General features: G+C 37.5%; 1 protein-coding gene across 5 annotated transcripts in view; it reads left to right on the top strand.

The window, feature by feature from the left end:
* Nucleotides 1-15781, top strand: part of Dera (deoxyribose-phosphate aldolase) — a 145093-nt gene that overhangs the window by 48317 nt on the left and 80995 nt on the right. For all 5 annotated transcript variants that reach the window (XR_011017514.1, XR_010858460.2, XR_010858459.2 and 2 more), the window contains exon 3: nt 1456-1636. Coding sequence is in view for 1 of the 5 variants with exons in the window: in XM_067134897.2 (XP_066990998.1) it covers nt 1456-1636 (181 nt within the window). In the remaining 4 variants the exon portion in view is untranslated. The remainder of the gene's footprint in view (nt 1-1455; nt 1637-15781) is intronic.

The raw sequence follows: 15781 nt of genomic DNA, 5'->3' as shown, positions 1-15781 counted from the left end.
TCTTTGCAAGCTTTATGTAAACTTTTCACTTCATTTCTTTGCACTTTGCATTTCTGTACCAATGGAGGAATATAACAGGCTTGAAAAGTGAAAAGTTTCCTAACTTATACTTTGCAAGCTAAATCTGAAAAGTGATGGTGGAACAAAATCTGAACTGAAAAGTGCAAAGTGAAAAGTTGCAAAGTTTGTTTGTGGAACAGGCCCCTGGACATTTATTTTAGAAATGATGCTGGCCAGCTCCATACCTCTATGGACAACTATGATTTTGTAGACTGTGATGGTGATGAGTGATAGGAGGAAAATATAGACATGTTGAAGTCATATAATTAATTTTCACTATATTTTCAATCTTATTACTTATGTTTACAAGAGCCTTGTAAAGTTTGATATGGGATGCTTGGATGAGATAGTATTTTGTATATATTTACAGTTGTAAATACATGTTTCTCTAAGTCTAATTGGCCAGTGAGCGCCTTCACAGACAATAAATTGATTTTTGTCCACTACTCTATGATCGCTACACTGTGCAACGGGTCACTTATGCAGCGATAATTGTGTGGAAGTTAAATTGAGAGCAGCTCAACATTGGTTATTATTTACAATAATATGACCTCTTTCATTCTTAAAAGAACATCATCAGATTCTGTCAAGTCAATCTCAATTGGAAATACTGTATTTATGTTAATCTCTGTCCCAACACCTACGAATTTGAAATTTGAAACTTATCTTAACAAAGTCCTGCTTTGTTTCCACTCCAGCATACAATGCCATTCTTTCATTTTCATGCCATTCTTTGTTTAATAGTGTGTATTTCCATTCCTTACTTAATAGTGGTTTTTTTTACAGGTATGTTGTAGTGAAATATTTATATTGAACTTGAGTGTTTGACATACTGAAAAGCTTTTAAGTTACATTCAAAATATTTAGCTCAGGAATTAATACTTGACGCCTTAATGATCATGGCCAACAGGCGGGCATAAAGCTGAATGAAGTGGAGATAGGTTGTGAAGGACTTCATTTTTGTAGGTGTCAAAATAAAATGGTAAATGCAGTCCTGAAATTAAAAGACATATTTCACTTGGTTGAAGCACTGTTTTCTTTGAATGCTTTTTAATCCCATATGATGCTGTTGATGATGATTCGTCTGTCAAGGAGACGTTAAGCCTTGAACAGACCGCTTGGTCTTATTCAGCTATGTGCCGACACCAGATTCCACACTCTCCCTACCTCCCCATCATCATCATCTTGCATCCAGACACGCAGGTTGCCTATGGGTGTCAAATGAAAAGACCTGCATCAAACGAACCAAACTTGTCCCCGGACACTCCCAGCACTAAAAGAAGCCATACAATAAGTCAATAATGATAAAAAGAATAAAAATTATAAAGAGTTTCTTCACTTGCTTCTAAACCAAAGGTTTTAAAAAATGTATTTATTTATTCATCTGGTTTCTAGGCAGCACAGCCAGTTTCTCCTGACTTACTAATCGCTCTTGGATTTGATGAAGAGACTGCAAAAGGTCTTAGTAGCAATAGAATCACTACAGCAGCTGTTTGTGTGTATCCAGCAAAGGTTTCTGATGCTGTAGACAGTCTTCAGAAGTTGGGAGTTGCAGCAAAGATTCAGGTTGCATCAGGTACATAATATTTTTTTATAATTTACCAATGCTTGCATAAGAATATATATATATATATATATAAAACTAGCAAGGTACCCGTGCTTCGCTACGGTATTATACTGAAATTTATAATTGAATGCTTATTGTTTTAGATATATAATCCGCCGAAATTCGCGATTTGACACGTTTTCAGCGAGAATCCACCAAAATCCCCGATCTGACTCGTTTTCTATTAGATTACGGCTGGTTTCCTCCCATTTTTCAATCTTCCTTTCCAGCAATCGATTTCGTACTTCCCGGGCTAGGCTCAGGCATTCTTCCCGGTCAGTTGGGTCCGTAAATCTTTGCCATACCGTATTTTCCTATAATCATTTTTAATCTGGATAAAATCCTTCAGGAGATCCGGCGTAGTGTCATATTGGGCGCCTTGGCGGCAATGACCCCGCGGCCGGACTGCATTCTTAGTCATTACCCGTCCAGGAGCCGTTTCCAGCGCGGTCCGCATATTTGACGACGGTCCGGAACATTATTATTATTATTATTATTAATGTTATTCTTATTCTTACTATTATGTGTTGCTGGGATGAATGATGACAGGGAAAACCGGAGTATCCGGAGAAAAACCTGTCCCGCCTCCGTTTTGTTCAGCACGAATGTCACATGGAGTGACCGGGATTTGAACCACGGAACCCAGCTGTGAGAAGCCGGCGCGCTGCCGCCTGAGCAACGGCGGATCCGTATAAGTACATTAAGAACAGTAAAATCAATTGGCCTCACCTCCTTTTACACCCCACCGCCGTTAGTTTTTACTGCCAACCCCCCCCCCCAAAAAAAATTAAAAGAAGGCGTGTTTCTTTATGTTTAAGGGAGATTCCAAACACCAATGTTCACGTCTATTACCTTCAGTTTTGAGATATAAGTATCACCATAAATATAATTTACTTTTGTCACTTCATTTCAAACTACTCTCCCCCCTAGGTGAATTTTCCCGCAAAAAATACTTGTTTCTTTAATAGTGAAGGATCTTCTAAATACCAATTATCACGACATTAACTTCTTCACTTTTAGATTTATGTGTCCTCATGAAAGGAATTCAACTCCTTTACACTCCCGCCCCCCAAGATGGTTTCCCCCCCCAAAACGCGTTTTTCTATGTTTTTAAAGGAGATCCAAATTCGAATTTTTACGTCTGTTACAACTTTAGTTTTTATTAGATGTATATATTCTCAACAATTAAAGTCAATTCATTTTTCAATTCTTTCACCCCCCTCCCCCCCGCTTCATTGGATTTTCCGAGAATACGTGTTTCCTTACTTTTAAAGCAGACTGCAAATATCAAATTTCACGTCTGTAACATCTTCATTTTTAAGATATCAGTAGCCTAATTAAAAGAATTCAACACCATTTTCAGTCACTTTCACCCCCCCTCCACCCAAGTGGTATTTCCGAAAATTAAAAATACACGTTTCTTTATGTTTAATGGAGATAAAAATACCATTTTTCACTTCTGTAACATGTTAAGTTTTTTAGATATACTGTAAAAATTCTCATTTTTAAATTTCACCCCTTTTGGGTTCCCCTTAAGTGGAGTTTCCAAAAACAAATCACCCATGTTTCTTTACATTTACAGGAGATTCCAAACACCCACTTTTTACGTCTGTAACATTTTACGTTTCCAAGATAATCTTTCAAAAAATTCACCCCAATTTGTCACTTCTGTTTAACCGCCATTAATAGGATTTTCCAAAAACTAAAAAAATACGTGTTTCTTTATTTTAAAGGAGATCCCATATACAAATTTTCAGTTCTGTAATATCTTCCGTTTCTGAGATATATGTATCCTCATTAAAGGCATTCAACCCATTTTTTACCCTTTTACACCCCACCTATTGGGATTTACAGGAAACAAAAAAATAAGTGTTCCTTTATTTTTAGAGGAGATTCTAACTACCAATTTTTACATCTGTAAATTTTAAAGTTTTAAGATGCAGACACATTCATTTTAAAAAATTCACCCCCCTTTTCACCCCTCAATATTTGGATTTTCCAAAAACGAAAAAATACGTGTTTCTTTACATTTAAAGTAGATCCCAAATACCAATTTTCAGGTCTGTAATATCTTCAGGTTCTGAAATATAAGTAGCCTCATTAAAGGCATTCAACCCATTATTCACCCTTTTACACCCTTCCTATTGGGATTTTCCGAAAACAAAAGAATACGTGTTTCTTTATTTTTAAGGGAGATTCTAAATACCAATTTTTACATCTATAAACTGTAACAGTTTTGAGATATAGATACACTCATTTTAAAAAATCACCCCCCTTTTCACCCCCCCCCCCCATTAATTGGATTTTCCAAAAACAAAAAAATACGTGTTTCTTTATTTTTAAAAGAGATCAAAAGTACCAATTTTCAGGTCTGTAATATCTTCAGTTTCTGAGATATAAGTACTGGTATACTGATTAAGGGCATTCAACCCATTTTCCCCATTTTCACCCCTTTTCACCCCTCCTATTGGGATTTTCTGAAAACAAAAAATACGTGTTTCCTTATTTTTAAAGAAGATTCTAAATACCAATTTTTACATCTGTAAACTTTTAAACTTTCGAGATATAGACACACTCATTTTAAAATTTCACCCCTCTTTTCACCCCCTTAGCGAAGAAATATCCGAAAATCCTCTCTTAGCGAGCACCTACATCTTAATATGAATATATCCCCAAAATTTCATTTCGTTACGTCCAGTAGTTTTGGCTCTGCGATGATGAATCAGTCAGTCAGTCAGGACAAGTTATTTTATATATATATAGATAACATGTCCTGACTGACTGACTGACTGACTGACTGACTGACTGACTGACTGACTGACTGACTGACTGATTCATCATTACCGAACAAAAACTACTCAACATAAAGAAATGAAATTTTGGGGATACATTTATATTACAATGTGGATGCTCACAAAGGGAGGATTTTTTAATATTCCATCACTAAGGGGAAGAAAAGGGGGGTGAATTTTTTAAATGAGTGTATCTATATCTCAGACATTTAACAGTTTAAATATGTGAAAACTGATGTTTAGAATCTCTTCTAAAAATAAGGAAACACATATTTTTTGTTTTGTTTTTGGAAAATCTACAGGAGTGATAAAGAGGATGAATTTTTAAAATGAGTATCTCTATAGTACAGTGTATCTCAAAAATGTAACATGTTACAGATGCGAAAATTAGTATTTGCAATCTCCTGTAAAAGTAAAGGGACATGCATAATTTGTTTTCTGAAAATCCACTTAAGGGGAAGTGTTATCAGGGGTTGAATTTTTAAAATAAGCATATCTACTGTATATCTCAAAAGCTTAACATATTACAGACATAAAATTAGGTATTTTTAACATCTTTTTAAAAAAAGTAACGTGTATTTTTTTGTTGTAGGAAAAATCACTTAAAGGGGGTGGGGGGGGGTGGAGGGTAAAAAGGACTGGAAAAGGAGATTGAATAATTTTTATTAGGATAATGGTATCTCTAAAACTGAAGATGTTACAGATATGAAGACTGGTATTTGGAATCGCCTTTAAAAATACAGCAACCTGTATATTTTTGTTTTTGGAAAATTCACTTAAAGGGGTTTTTAGAAAGGACTGAAAAAGGGATTGAATTCTTTTCTTCAAAAATTCTTCAAAACTTAACATCAGATGTGAAAATTGGTATTTTTAATCTTTTAAAAATAAAGTAACACGTATGTTTTGTTTACGGAAAAAACACTGGGGAGAGGGGTGAAAAGGACTGAAAAGGTGGTTGAATTCTTTTTATGAGGGTACTTATATCTCAAAAACTGAAGATGCTACAGAAGTGAAAATTGGTATTTGGAATATCCTTAAAAAATAAAGAAACAGCCCTCAGGGAGAGTTACTTTGCAAGTGTCATAACATTGTGAGATCTTAATTAGTGAGCAGTCTCAAAGAAAAAAGCTTTAAGGTTCATAAGAAAGTCCACTGTTCAGCAGAAGTTGGAAATAAGCATCGTGTTGATATAATTGCTACCAACCGGAGAAGAAAACAAAGCAGAAATCATCGACCTTATGATAAGGTTTGAAGACTCTCTTTCCCAGCCAGATGACATAGATATAATCAGCCTTGAGTTGTTAGATTTACTGGCATACAAAACAACTCCTGTGGGACTAAATTTCTGCATCTCAGCGTCTCCGAAAACCGTAAAAGTAGTTACTGGGACGTAAAGCCAATAACATGATTATTATTATTCATTGTCATTTAAGACTACTGAGGATTACGGGGCTCGTATCTACTCTTTGGTAAAGTTGTTGCTTTCTTCTTTTTCTTCCGATATTCCTTCATTTGCTGACTATGAGCCAGTTTTCTCTCCTCTGTCCGCTTAGTTCCTGTAGTCTTCTTACTTGTAAGGGATGTTGGGAAAACTCCCTGTCGGATGGCTTGACGGAACAGTAGTTGGTTATGAGTTTGTGCCAGTGGTATATCTAGTTGTTCCATATCGACTTAACTGACATGATCCATTTGTTCTTAGAAGCCTTCTCTCTTCCTGTTACTGTGAATGTCCTGTTGGTGAGTCTTTCGGAATCCAGACGGGCCAAGTGTCCATAAAAGGTCAGGCGCCTTTTCCTTATAGACATGACAATGTCCTCCTGGTGTTCATACAGTTCATCATTATGGCGGATTCTGTAAATGCCTTCTTCCTCTCTGATTGGTCCTAATATCCTCCTCAGGATCTCCCTCTCTTTTAATTCCAGCTTTCTGAGTGAGCCCTTCCTGGCCATTACAGGGCATTGAGAAGCATACAGAACAGATGTTTTGATGACCGACTTGTAGTGTCTGTGTTGGAGTTCTTAGAGAGGCACTTAGATGAATAGATACTTCGACAGGAGTGATAAGCCCTTTCAAACTTGGTACATCTGGCATCGGTGGCTAGGTTCTCGCTCTGATTCACAGAGATCCATTCTCCCAAGTACTTAACTGGAGGTACTTTTCGTATGATAGTGTCTGTGAGAGGAATTAGTCATAAATTCAGTCTTCTGGATGCTGATCTTTAGACCAGTCTTAACTGTTACACTATAAAGACTCTGTAAGTTGTAAGTAGCCTCCTCTGTATTGTTTGCCAGTAGAATGAGGTCATCGGCAAAGGCTAGGCATGGGACAATGAGGTTGTCTCTCTTGTACCCAAGCTTCAGTCCAGCTCCTGGTGGCAGCATATTCTCCATTCCCTAATGATCTTTTCCAGGACACAGTTGAAGAGAATGCAGGAGAGACCATCACCCTGTCTAACTCCTGTTCTGATTGGAAAGCTTTCGGATAGTTCATCTCTGAACCCAATCTTGGACGTGTTCTTCAGAATGGCTTCAACTAATCGTAGGGTCTTCCCATCCAGACCAAGTTCCCATAGTATGGAGTAAAGGGTGTCTCTGTCCACAGAGTCATAAGCCTTCTGAAAATCTACTAGGACCCCCAGCCAGGGATGTCCACCTCTGCTTTTGTAGTTGAGAACTGTCTTAAGATTGTGTATCCGTTCTGGACAAGATCTAGTCTTATGGAAACCAGCTTGGTATTTATCTAATTGTGAGTCTAGCTGTGGATGACTCCATTGAGCAGGCCTACAGAGAGGATCTTGTAGGTAATTTGTAACAAGGAAATACCTCTATAATTGTTGGAGTCTGTCTTACTTCCCTTCTTGTGGAGGGGATGAATCACGGCAGATGTCCATCCTTCGGGTAGGGACTCTGTTGTCCATATGTCCTTTATGATTTGATAGATGCTCTGCATGCCTTTGCTAGCGAGATGTAGTGTTTAGAGTGCACTATGTCTTCTGGTATGGGCTATATCAAATTTGTTACTTTCATTGACCTGTCTCAGTCTCATCCTTGGCTTTGACAATATGAAAGCGACTGAGGTATGAGTGATGCTAGTAATACCATTGCTTATGCAGCCAGTCCCTCTTATGAATGGTGTGAAAATATCGCTCATAGGGTCAGTTGGTGCATGCATTTCAGTGGGCTTGGCAGACTGATATGTAATATCAGTGGCTGGCTCGATGAGGAAAGCAACGGGAAACTGCCTCACTCCTCATTTCCCTAGTACGCCTCTTCAGTGCGCCTAGGCTATTTATGACAGCTGTTGGTGGAGCTGCAGAGGATCAAACCAGCCTTCGGGCTGGATACCCAGCATGCACAGATGCTCTGCAAGGAATGGTCATCTGCATGTTTCCACATCTCGGCAACTATGCCGTCTTCACCTGAAGCCTTGCTGTTCTTGAGATGTGCGTATTACCGACTGAGCCTCCTTCATAGTCCACCAATACTCATCAACAATTACCTCTCAGCGACACATCAGATAACTTCCACTTCATACAATACAACTTTCAACAACACGCCGGAACCCAGCGCACATCGGCACAAATATGGCGTGCCACTACGGCTCCTCTTCGCAGTCAGAATGAGAAGATGCCTCACCCCAGCTTTAACGCTCTGACTCTGCAGTTGTCGTATACATTCTAATCTCTCCACAACAGTTCACAAATCAAGCTACTCTATTCTATCTCACCAGACCAGTAAAGAACAATAACTTCATCCCGATGTCCGCCATACTTTATTCCACGGAACAATATCAATTTGTCTCACCGGCATTTCACACCGATGTCTTCACATCACATTCGATGCTACAGAAGTCAACTAAAAGAAGAAGCGAAAGTTTCAACCCGCAACATTTTCCTAATTAGCAATTACCCACTAATAACTGTCACCATTGTTGCCATTCAAACGCACCGAATACCCATGAATCTCCATCCACACTGACCAGTCTCCGTACCGATCTCGGCGCTGCAACTGGAAAACTTTCAGCTTGATGCCTATAAAACCTCATTTGGCTATGAAATATTTCCCTACCCCCGGTGATTTTAACTAAAATAAACTGCTCTACATATTTCTGAAATGTCAATGCTAAATCCTTCTTCCAACCTCTAAAACATCAGGACGCACTTGGTACTGAAAATTTTTTATCCTTGCACACCAGCTGCTCTTGTGTAATTATGTATATAATTGTAATTCTCAACTATTCAATTAGATAATGTAATTACTATATAGTTACCAACTATTGACATTAGTTTTTATTACAAATATTTACGCTGAATGTTATTATGTAAATATTTTAAAACTTTATCTCAACTGTTCAATTGAACAATGTAAATACTGTATAGTTACCAACCTTTGACATTAATTTTTGGTTACAAACATTGACGCCGAACACTACACCTTTTCTCCCTTAATTGTTATAATGTAAATATTTTTAAACTTTTTTCCTATGATTGCATCAACTGTTTCTCCAGAGCACCACTGCCGAACTCTACTATGTTATTTTTAGGCATTGATGCTGACTTTTCATCTATAAACCTATATGTTCAACCATCACTTTTGTACAACTATTTCCCATACTTAATTTTTGTAATTGTATTAATAATATGTATTAATTTGTACATGTCAACTACTAACCAGTTACCTGATTTTTTACCTTGAGGTGATATTTTGACTGATGATGCCCTCAATGAAGGGCGAAACATGTCTCAAGTGGAATCAATAATAAATTCCTAATTTATAAAATTTATATGTATTGAATAGGTGGAAAAAACAAACCTTTTAGCATCCTACATTCAGTATCTTCAATATGGTTAACAATGATTTTTATCACTTGCTATTATAATGGACGCAATGATTTTATAATGCTTTCATCTGCATTCATATGGTCAATGTTCATTCAAATTTATTGTAGTGGACCTTTATCAAGACCAAGACTTGCATTGTAGTGGAAGTTTTATCGAGCATTTATCAAGCATTTATCATTGTATATTATTCAACGCTCCAGGAACTGACAATCCCTAGTTCTAACAAAACCAGTAAGCAAATACTGGACACTTGATGACAAGCAATCATGACTCGTGCAAGTAATGACAGCAATACCCCAGGTGGTAACCAATCCACCCTTGGAAAATGTTGGGCCGCTTCTAAACATTACTGAAAATTGTTTTATTCATCTTGACCAATACTTTAACCCCAATTTGAATTTAAATGACATTTCTGAAAAACCTAATATTTTATTTGACTTCCTTATCTGCTTTTTCAAAAATGCTAAATTTACAAACTCATATTCAATATTCCAGTCCTTATATAGTTCCCACCATCATTTTCCACTTCCTATAACCCACTCTCCTGATCCACCTTAAACTACTTCACCTCCTCATTTATTTCCCTATTCTTCCCTTTATTTTATTCATTATTTTTTTGCTTCAACTTTTTCTTTCCTCATTACATTCCTCTTTTTTTCATTCTCCCATTTGAATTACATTTTCTAACATCTCTAATGATTTTGACCACTCTAACTTTCAAATTTATATTTTATGCTATTTTAAGTTTGACTTCAACTCTCACGCTATGTCATTACGCTCCTCAACTGTTCCAATATTGTGCCTTTTAGTATTTTTTTCCCCTTCATAATTGTTTTTTTCTCTATGTCATATGTTTTAATAACTTCATTGATCTAACTTACGAAACTTTTGGAAGCACAGTGCCAATCTACTCTTCAAGAACTTGCTCTGCAATACATTTATATATTTGATCTGTGACTTTCTTCATGATTTTTGGATCTAACACAGTGCTAATTCCTAAAATTATACAGTGCCTCATGGACTGCAGCTGAACTCTTCAAGAATTTACTCTGTGCTATATTTAGATATGTATTTGATTTTGGACTTCTTCACACACAGTGTTCTCCAACACACTTTTAGAAGCACAGTGCTGATCTACTCTTCGGGAACTTGCTCCGTAGTACATTTGCGTATTTGATCGGCGACTTCTTCATCATTTTTGGATCTATCGACGGGCAGTGCTATTCCCTAAAATTATACAGTGTCTCATAAACTGCAGTTGAACTCTTCAAGAATTTGCTCAGTACTATATTTGGATACGTATTTGACTATAGACTTCTTCCCGTACAGTGCTCTCTAACGCTTATGTCTTACTAACGTTCATGATTGACATGCAGTATCCTTAAAATTGTACAGTGCCTTATAAACTGCAACTGATAAGTACGTGTGTTATAGTGCTTCATAAACTGCATCTGACAGTATCATCTAAACTTTATATTTTTACCTGTGCATCTTTCAGTGCACAGTACTCCCTAAAGATTTTAGTGCTTCACTATCAGCAACCTACAGAATTCTTTATACTTCGCAGTTTATTTATCTGTGCATTGTTTTACACCTATTTGTGATCGGCTGATGATGATCAAAAATACTGGTCGAAACCGGTACCGGTACTGGTACCAATTTTAATTAAATAGGAATGTAAACTTACATTTCTTATTTTAATAGTATTGAAAGGTTGAACTATTTTATACTTTTTTTTAACTTATTAGTGGACATAGTTGTCTCAAAGAAGCAGCATGATTCCGCTTATAGAAACCAAGTGAAACTGAACTTGCCAGCTATATACATGCTCAGGACAAATAAATAAATAAATAAATAGCTAGATAAATAATTAAATAAATAAATAAATAAATAAATAAATAAATAAATAAATAAATCAAACAAACAAATAAATAAACAAATCAAACAAATAAATTAGTAAATGAAACTGAACTCAGCCCTATTTACAGATGTTGAAAGTTATCTCCTTGAGCTGCGATGCAAGCTCCACATCTTATGAGATTTTGAAACACACTTTGCAGTTCATGAACACTAATGGAACACATCATCATTATTATCATCATCATCAGTGTCCCACTCCAGTCGCCCGAGTGTGGTCAACAAGCCTCCTCCACTCCTTTCTGTCCTTCCACTTTTTCTGCTTCATTACTTCCACCACTTCCAATCCAGCTTCTTTAAAGTGTTCCTAATTTTGATTTTAAGTTCTTCTGCAGTTCCAGAATTACTGCTGTAAACGTTTCCTTTGAGAGTTTCCCATGGATAAAATTTGCATGTGCTTAAATCAGGCAAATGAGGGGACCATAGGCCTTTACTGATTATCAGTTCATCATCAAACACTTCCTGTAACTGCTGCATAGAGCCATCACACCATCCTGCTGTAAAAACCTTACTTTTCTTTCTTCTTCAGTCAGTTCAGCAAAAAATGGTTTGAGAATGCTGTGAATATAACAGTTGGAAATAATCATGTCCTGAAAAAATTATTGATAATTTGTCTGACACTAATAGAGCACCATACACCCACCTTCACATAATGCAGGGCTTTCGGCTGTTAAATGTGTGGGTTCTCTGTATCCCAGATTCTATTGTCCTGTGAATGAACATATTCACTCAAATGAAACCGTGCTTTGTCACTCATAAAAGATAAGTTCAGATCTATGATACCATTGTGGACACTATTCTTTAAACAGAAATCCCATGGTACTACAGCCCTGACAGGCCTTGACCTACCTAGCAACCACCACTCAGCCCGAAGGCATGCAGATTACGAGGTGCATTGAATCCTCTCAGTCATTGTTCTTGGATTTCTGGACCGGGGTCACCATCTCACCATCAGGTAACTCTTCAATTGTAATCACGTAGGCTGAGTGGACCTCAAACCAACCCTGAGAACCAGGCAAAAACACCTGACATGGCTGGGATCGAACCGGGGTCTCCAGGTGACAGGCAGGCACACTGCATCTACACCACGGGTCTGGACACCATTCATTAGCCAATTGCAAAATCCTATCTTGCAATGAAATCTGTAGGCTGTATGTTATGCACTGAATGAGTCCGGTAAGATCGTAAATGCAATCATTTTGTTGCACATTACATACTGACAAATGTGAAATATCAGTTTCCTGATCTACTCTCCGAAGCGACTTATGTGGACTGACTTGCAGTCTTGCTTGTATACTGTATCTTCTGACCTCTCCTGGATGAGAGCTGTTCTCCTTTGCTTTTTTTCTTTTCTTTTTTTCTTATTAGTTATGGAACCAGTACTACTACGCCACTGGTGAGCGAGTTGTTGCACATAAAGTTTTGATGGTACTGTAGAACCGGGAAACTGTCTATGGAATTTTCAAAGGCACCTTTTTACTGGTTTCTTCTTCTTGTGCAAATAACATTTGGCCAAAAATATTGTCTGTGCTGTAGAATACTTAACCATCATGATAACCTCACAACACATCTTAAAACTCCAGTAGTTACTAGCGAGTTGCTACTTCAGCTGTGAAGACTTCTTATCACACCAAGCTTGACGCAAAACATATGGCGCTCACTTGGGGATTCCCGCAGTCTGTGAGCAGAAGTGTGGAGTCTTAAACTACACTCCCTGTATAAGCTGAAGATGTCCCCAACAAGGGACGAAACATGTTCTAATTTAGAATAGTTAAAAAGTTTATTTCTTTTTAAAAGAATACAATATTCTAGTATTGAAAAGGGTGGACTGTTCTCAATTTAAGTTATGGAAGAACATGAGGATGGAGTACACACAAAAGAAAGACATGGGTTGATAATTTTCAATTGCAGCCTTCATCAGTGGAGGAAACACGATAAGTCACTATTCTCCATCCATTTCGTAGATGTGTATATCTTTTCTTCTTTTCCTACCGCTTATCCCACACCTGTGGGGTCGTGGGTGCGAACTGCGTTGCACATGTGGATTCGGCCCTATTTTACAACCGGATGCCCTTCCTGATGCCAACCCTATATGGAGAGATGTAATCACTGTTGCATGTTTCTGTAGTAGTCTTTCTAGATGTGTATATATATCTTGTAATTCAGTAAACTTTTAATCATAAATCTGTAAAGTACTTAAAAATAATTTTTTTGTCATTCTGCTTGTCCATGAAGTGGAGATAACTAGTTGCAAAATAGTAAGTGAAAATGATGTGTCAGAATGGTTGCTAGAGATCTATATGTTAAATCTGGTTAGTTAAACCATACCTGTCTGCTTACTGCCAGTGAAAATCCTCCTTCAGCTTCTGACGTTTTAGTGGTTACTGTTGGATCAATGTAACTTCCATCGTAATGTTTTAGTGCTGCTGGTAGTCAACAAAGAAGACTACTAGTTTTTTTAACATAGCACTAACACTTCAAAAGTTTTCAGTCACGGAGGGATGGGAAAGAGCTGGGACTGGGAAGGTAGTGGCCATGGTCTTAATTAAAGTACAAGTATTCGGGAGATAGTGGGTTCGAACCCCACTGTTGGCAGCCCTGAAGATGGTTTTCCGTGGTTTCCTATTTTCACACCAGGCAAATGCTGGGGCTGTACCTTAATTAAGGCCATGGCCGCTTCCTTCCCAGTCCTAGCCCTTTCCTGTCCCATCGTCGCCATAAGACATATCTGTGTTGGTGCGACGTAAAGCCACTAGCAAAAAAATTAAAGTACAGCCCCTGGCATTTGCCTGGTGTGAAAAATGGGAAACTATGGAAAACAGTCTTCAGGGCTGCCGACAGTGGGATTTGAACCCACTATCTCCCAAATGCAAGCTCACAGCTGCATGTGACTTTAACTACACGGCCAACTCACTTGGTCATCATAGAAGACAAAGATAAATCACTTTAACTAAACCAACACGGGCAGCCATTCACCTCAGTAAAATGTGGTATATCGAGTTCCATTTTTGCCTCGTATTGTGGTGTATACATACCTGTTACGAGTTTCCATCTACTTGGTTCTTAGTTCCTTTGATGATTATGAGTCATTCCCTTAATTTTACTAGGTAGCTTTCCTTTAACTATTTTAAAAGGAATGAACAGCATTACTTGGTAACTTGCTTGAGAAGACCACAATAATTATGGACAATTCTCATTACCAGCAAACTGTCAAGTAGGACATACAAATGACACATATTTACTCCCTGAACTGTCTATCTGTTAAAATTGGTAAACTTTATATACATGTTAATAAGCTTTTGGGCTTTTCCAATGTCAGAAGACAAGATTAAATTCTTTACGTTTTGGAGAGAACTTTGCTCCGCGTCGTGAGAAGAAAATCTTATCTATTCATGAATAAGACTTCCCTAATAATGAAGGTTTTTAATTTAAGAATGCTTTATCATTGGTCTATAGTAAGTGGTACTCTCGTTTGTCACTAGATGGCTGGCTCACTGTGCACTAGACTTCCAAGTAGGAGGTGATGGCTACATCCTTTTTTTTTTTTTTTTTTGCTAGTGGCTTTACGTCACACCGACACAGATAGGTCTTATGGCAATGATGATGACTACATCTTAGTTCCAATTAAGATGTTTCTTGTTCCATCGTATGTGCATGAGAAGTAAATAGCAAGGTCATCGTATGAATCAGAGACGAATATGGTAGAAGAAATAAAATAAAAAAGTGCAATGAAAGAGTGACATGATAGAAGAATGGAATAGAGGTGAAGATGGAAAGAAAAGTGTGTAGCAGCACAACTAGGAAAATTGTGGAAGAAAGACGTAGGTTGGGTGAGTAGGGCGGAAAGAAGAACATACAATGAGGTTGAAGACACGGGAGTGAAAAGAAGCAAGTAGAGTTCAGTGAACTCTAGGCTATGTATTATGGGTCATACTTTCATAACCACTATACACCTATTAGAGTATTATTTTCACTCCTGTGTCTTCAACCTCATTGTATGTCCTTCTTTCCAATCCATCCCCCACCTGTGTCCTTCTTACCCCCCCCCCCTTTTTTCTCGCTTTTCTGCTACACACTTTTCTTTCCATCTTCACTTCTATTCTTTTCTTCTATCCTGTCAGTCTTTTGTTGCACTTTTTAATTTATTTTATTTATTTCTTCTTCCACATTCATCCCTGATTCATCTGATGACCTTGCTGTTTACTTCTCACACATATACATTGGGACAAGAAACATCTTAATTGGAGCTAAGATGTTGTCGTCACCTCCCACTTGGAAGGCTAGGGAACAGTGAGCCAGCCATCTAGTGACGAAAAAGAGTACCACTTTTTATAGACCAATGGTAAAGCATTCTTAAATTCAAACCTTCATTACTTGGACGTCTTGCTCCTGAACAGACAAGATTTTCTTCTGAAGATGCAGAACAAAGTTCTCTGCAAAACATAAAGAATTTCATTATGTTTTCTGACATGGGGAAAGCTCAAAAGCTTATTGTCCCGTCTACAATTACGGGGCATGAAAGCATCAATCTAAATATCGGTGACCTTTATTTTTGTTAGTGTGTAA

Source organism: Anabrus simplex, chromosome 1 (genome assembly GCF_040414725.1).
Source record: "Anabrus simplex isolate iqAnaSimp1 chromosome 1, ASM4041472v1, whole genome shotgun sequence".
NCBI classification, from domain to species: domain Eukaryota; kingdom Metazoa; phylum Arthropoda; class Insecta; order Orthoptera; family Tettigoniidae; genus Anabrus; species Anabrus simplex.
The sequence above is the reverse complement of the archived record's forward strand: the minus strand, read 5'-3'. Positions and strand labels throughout refer to the sequence as shown.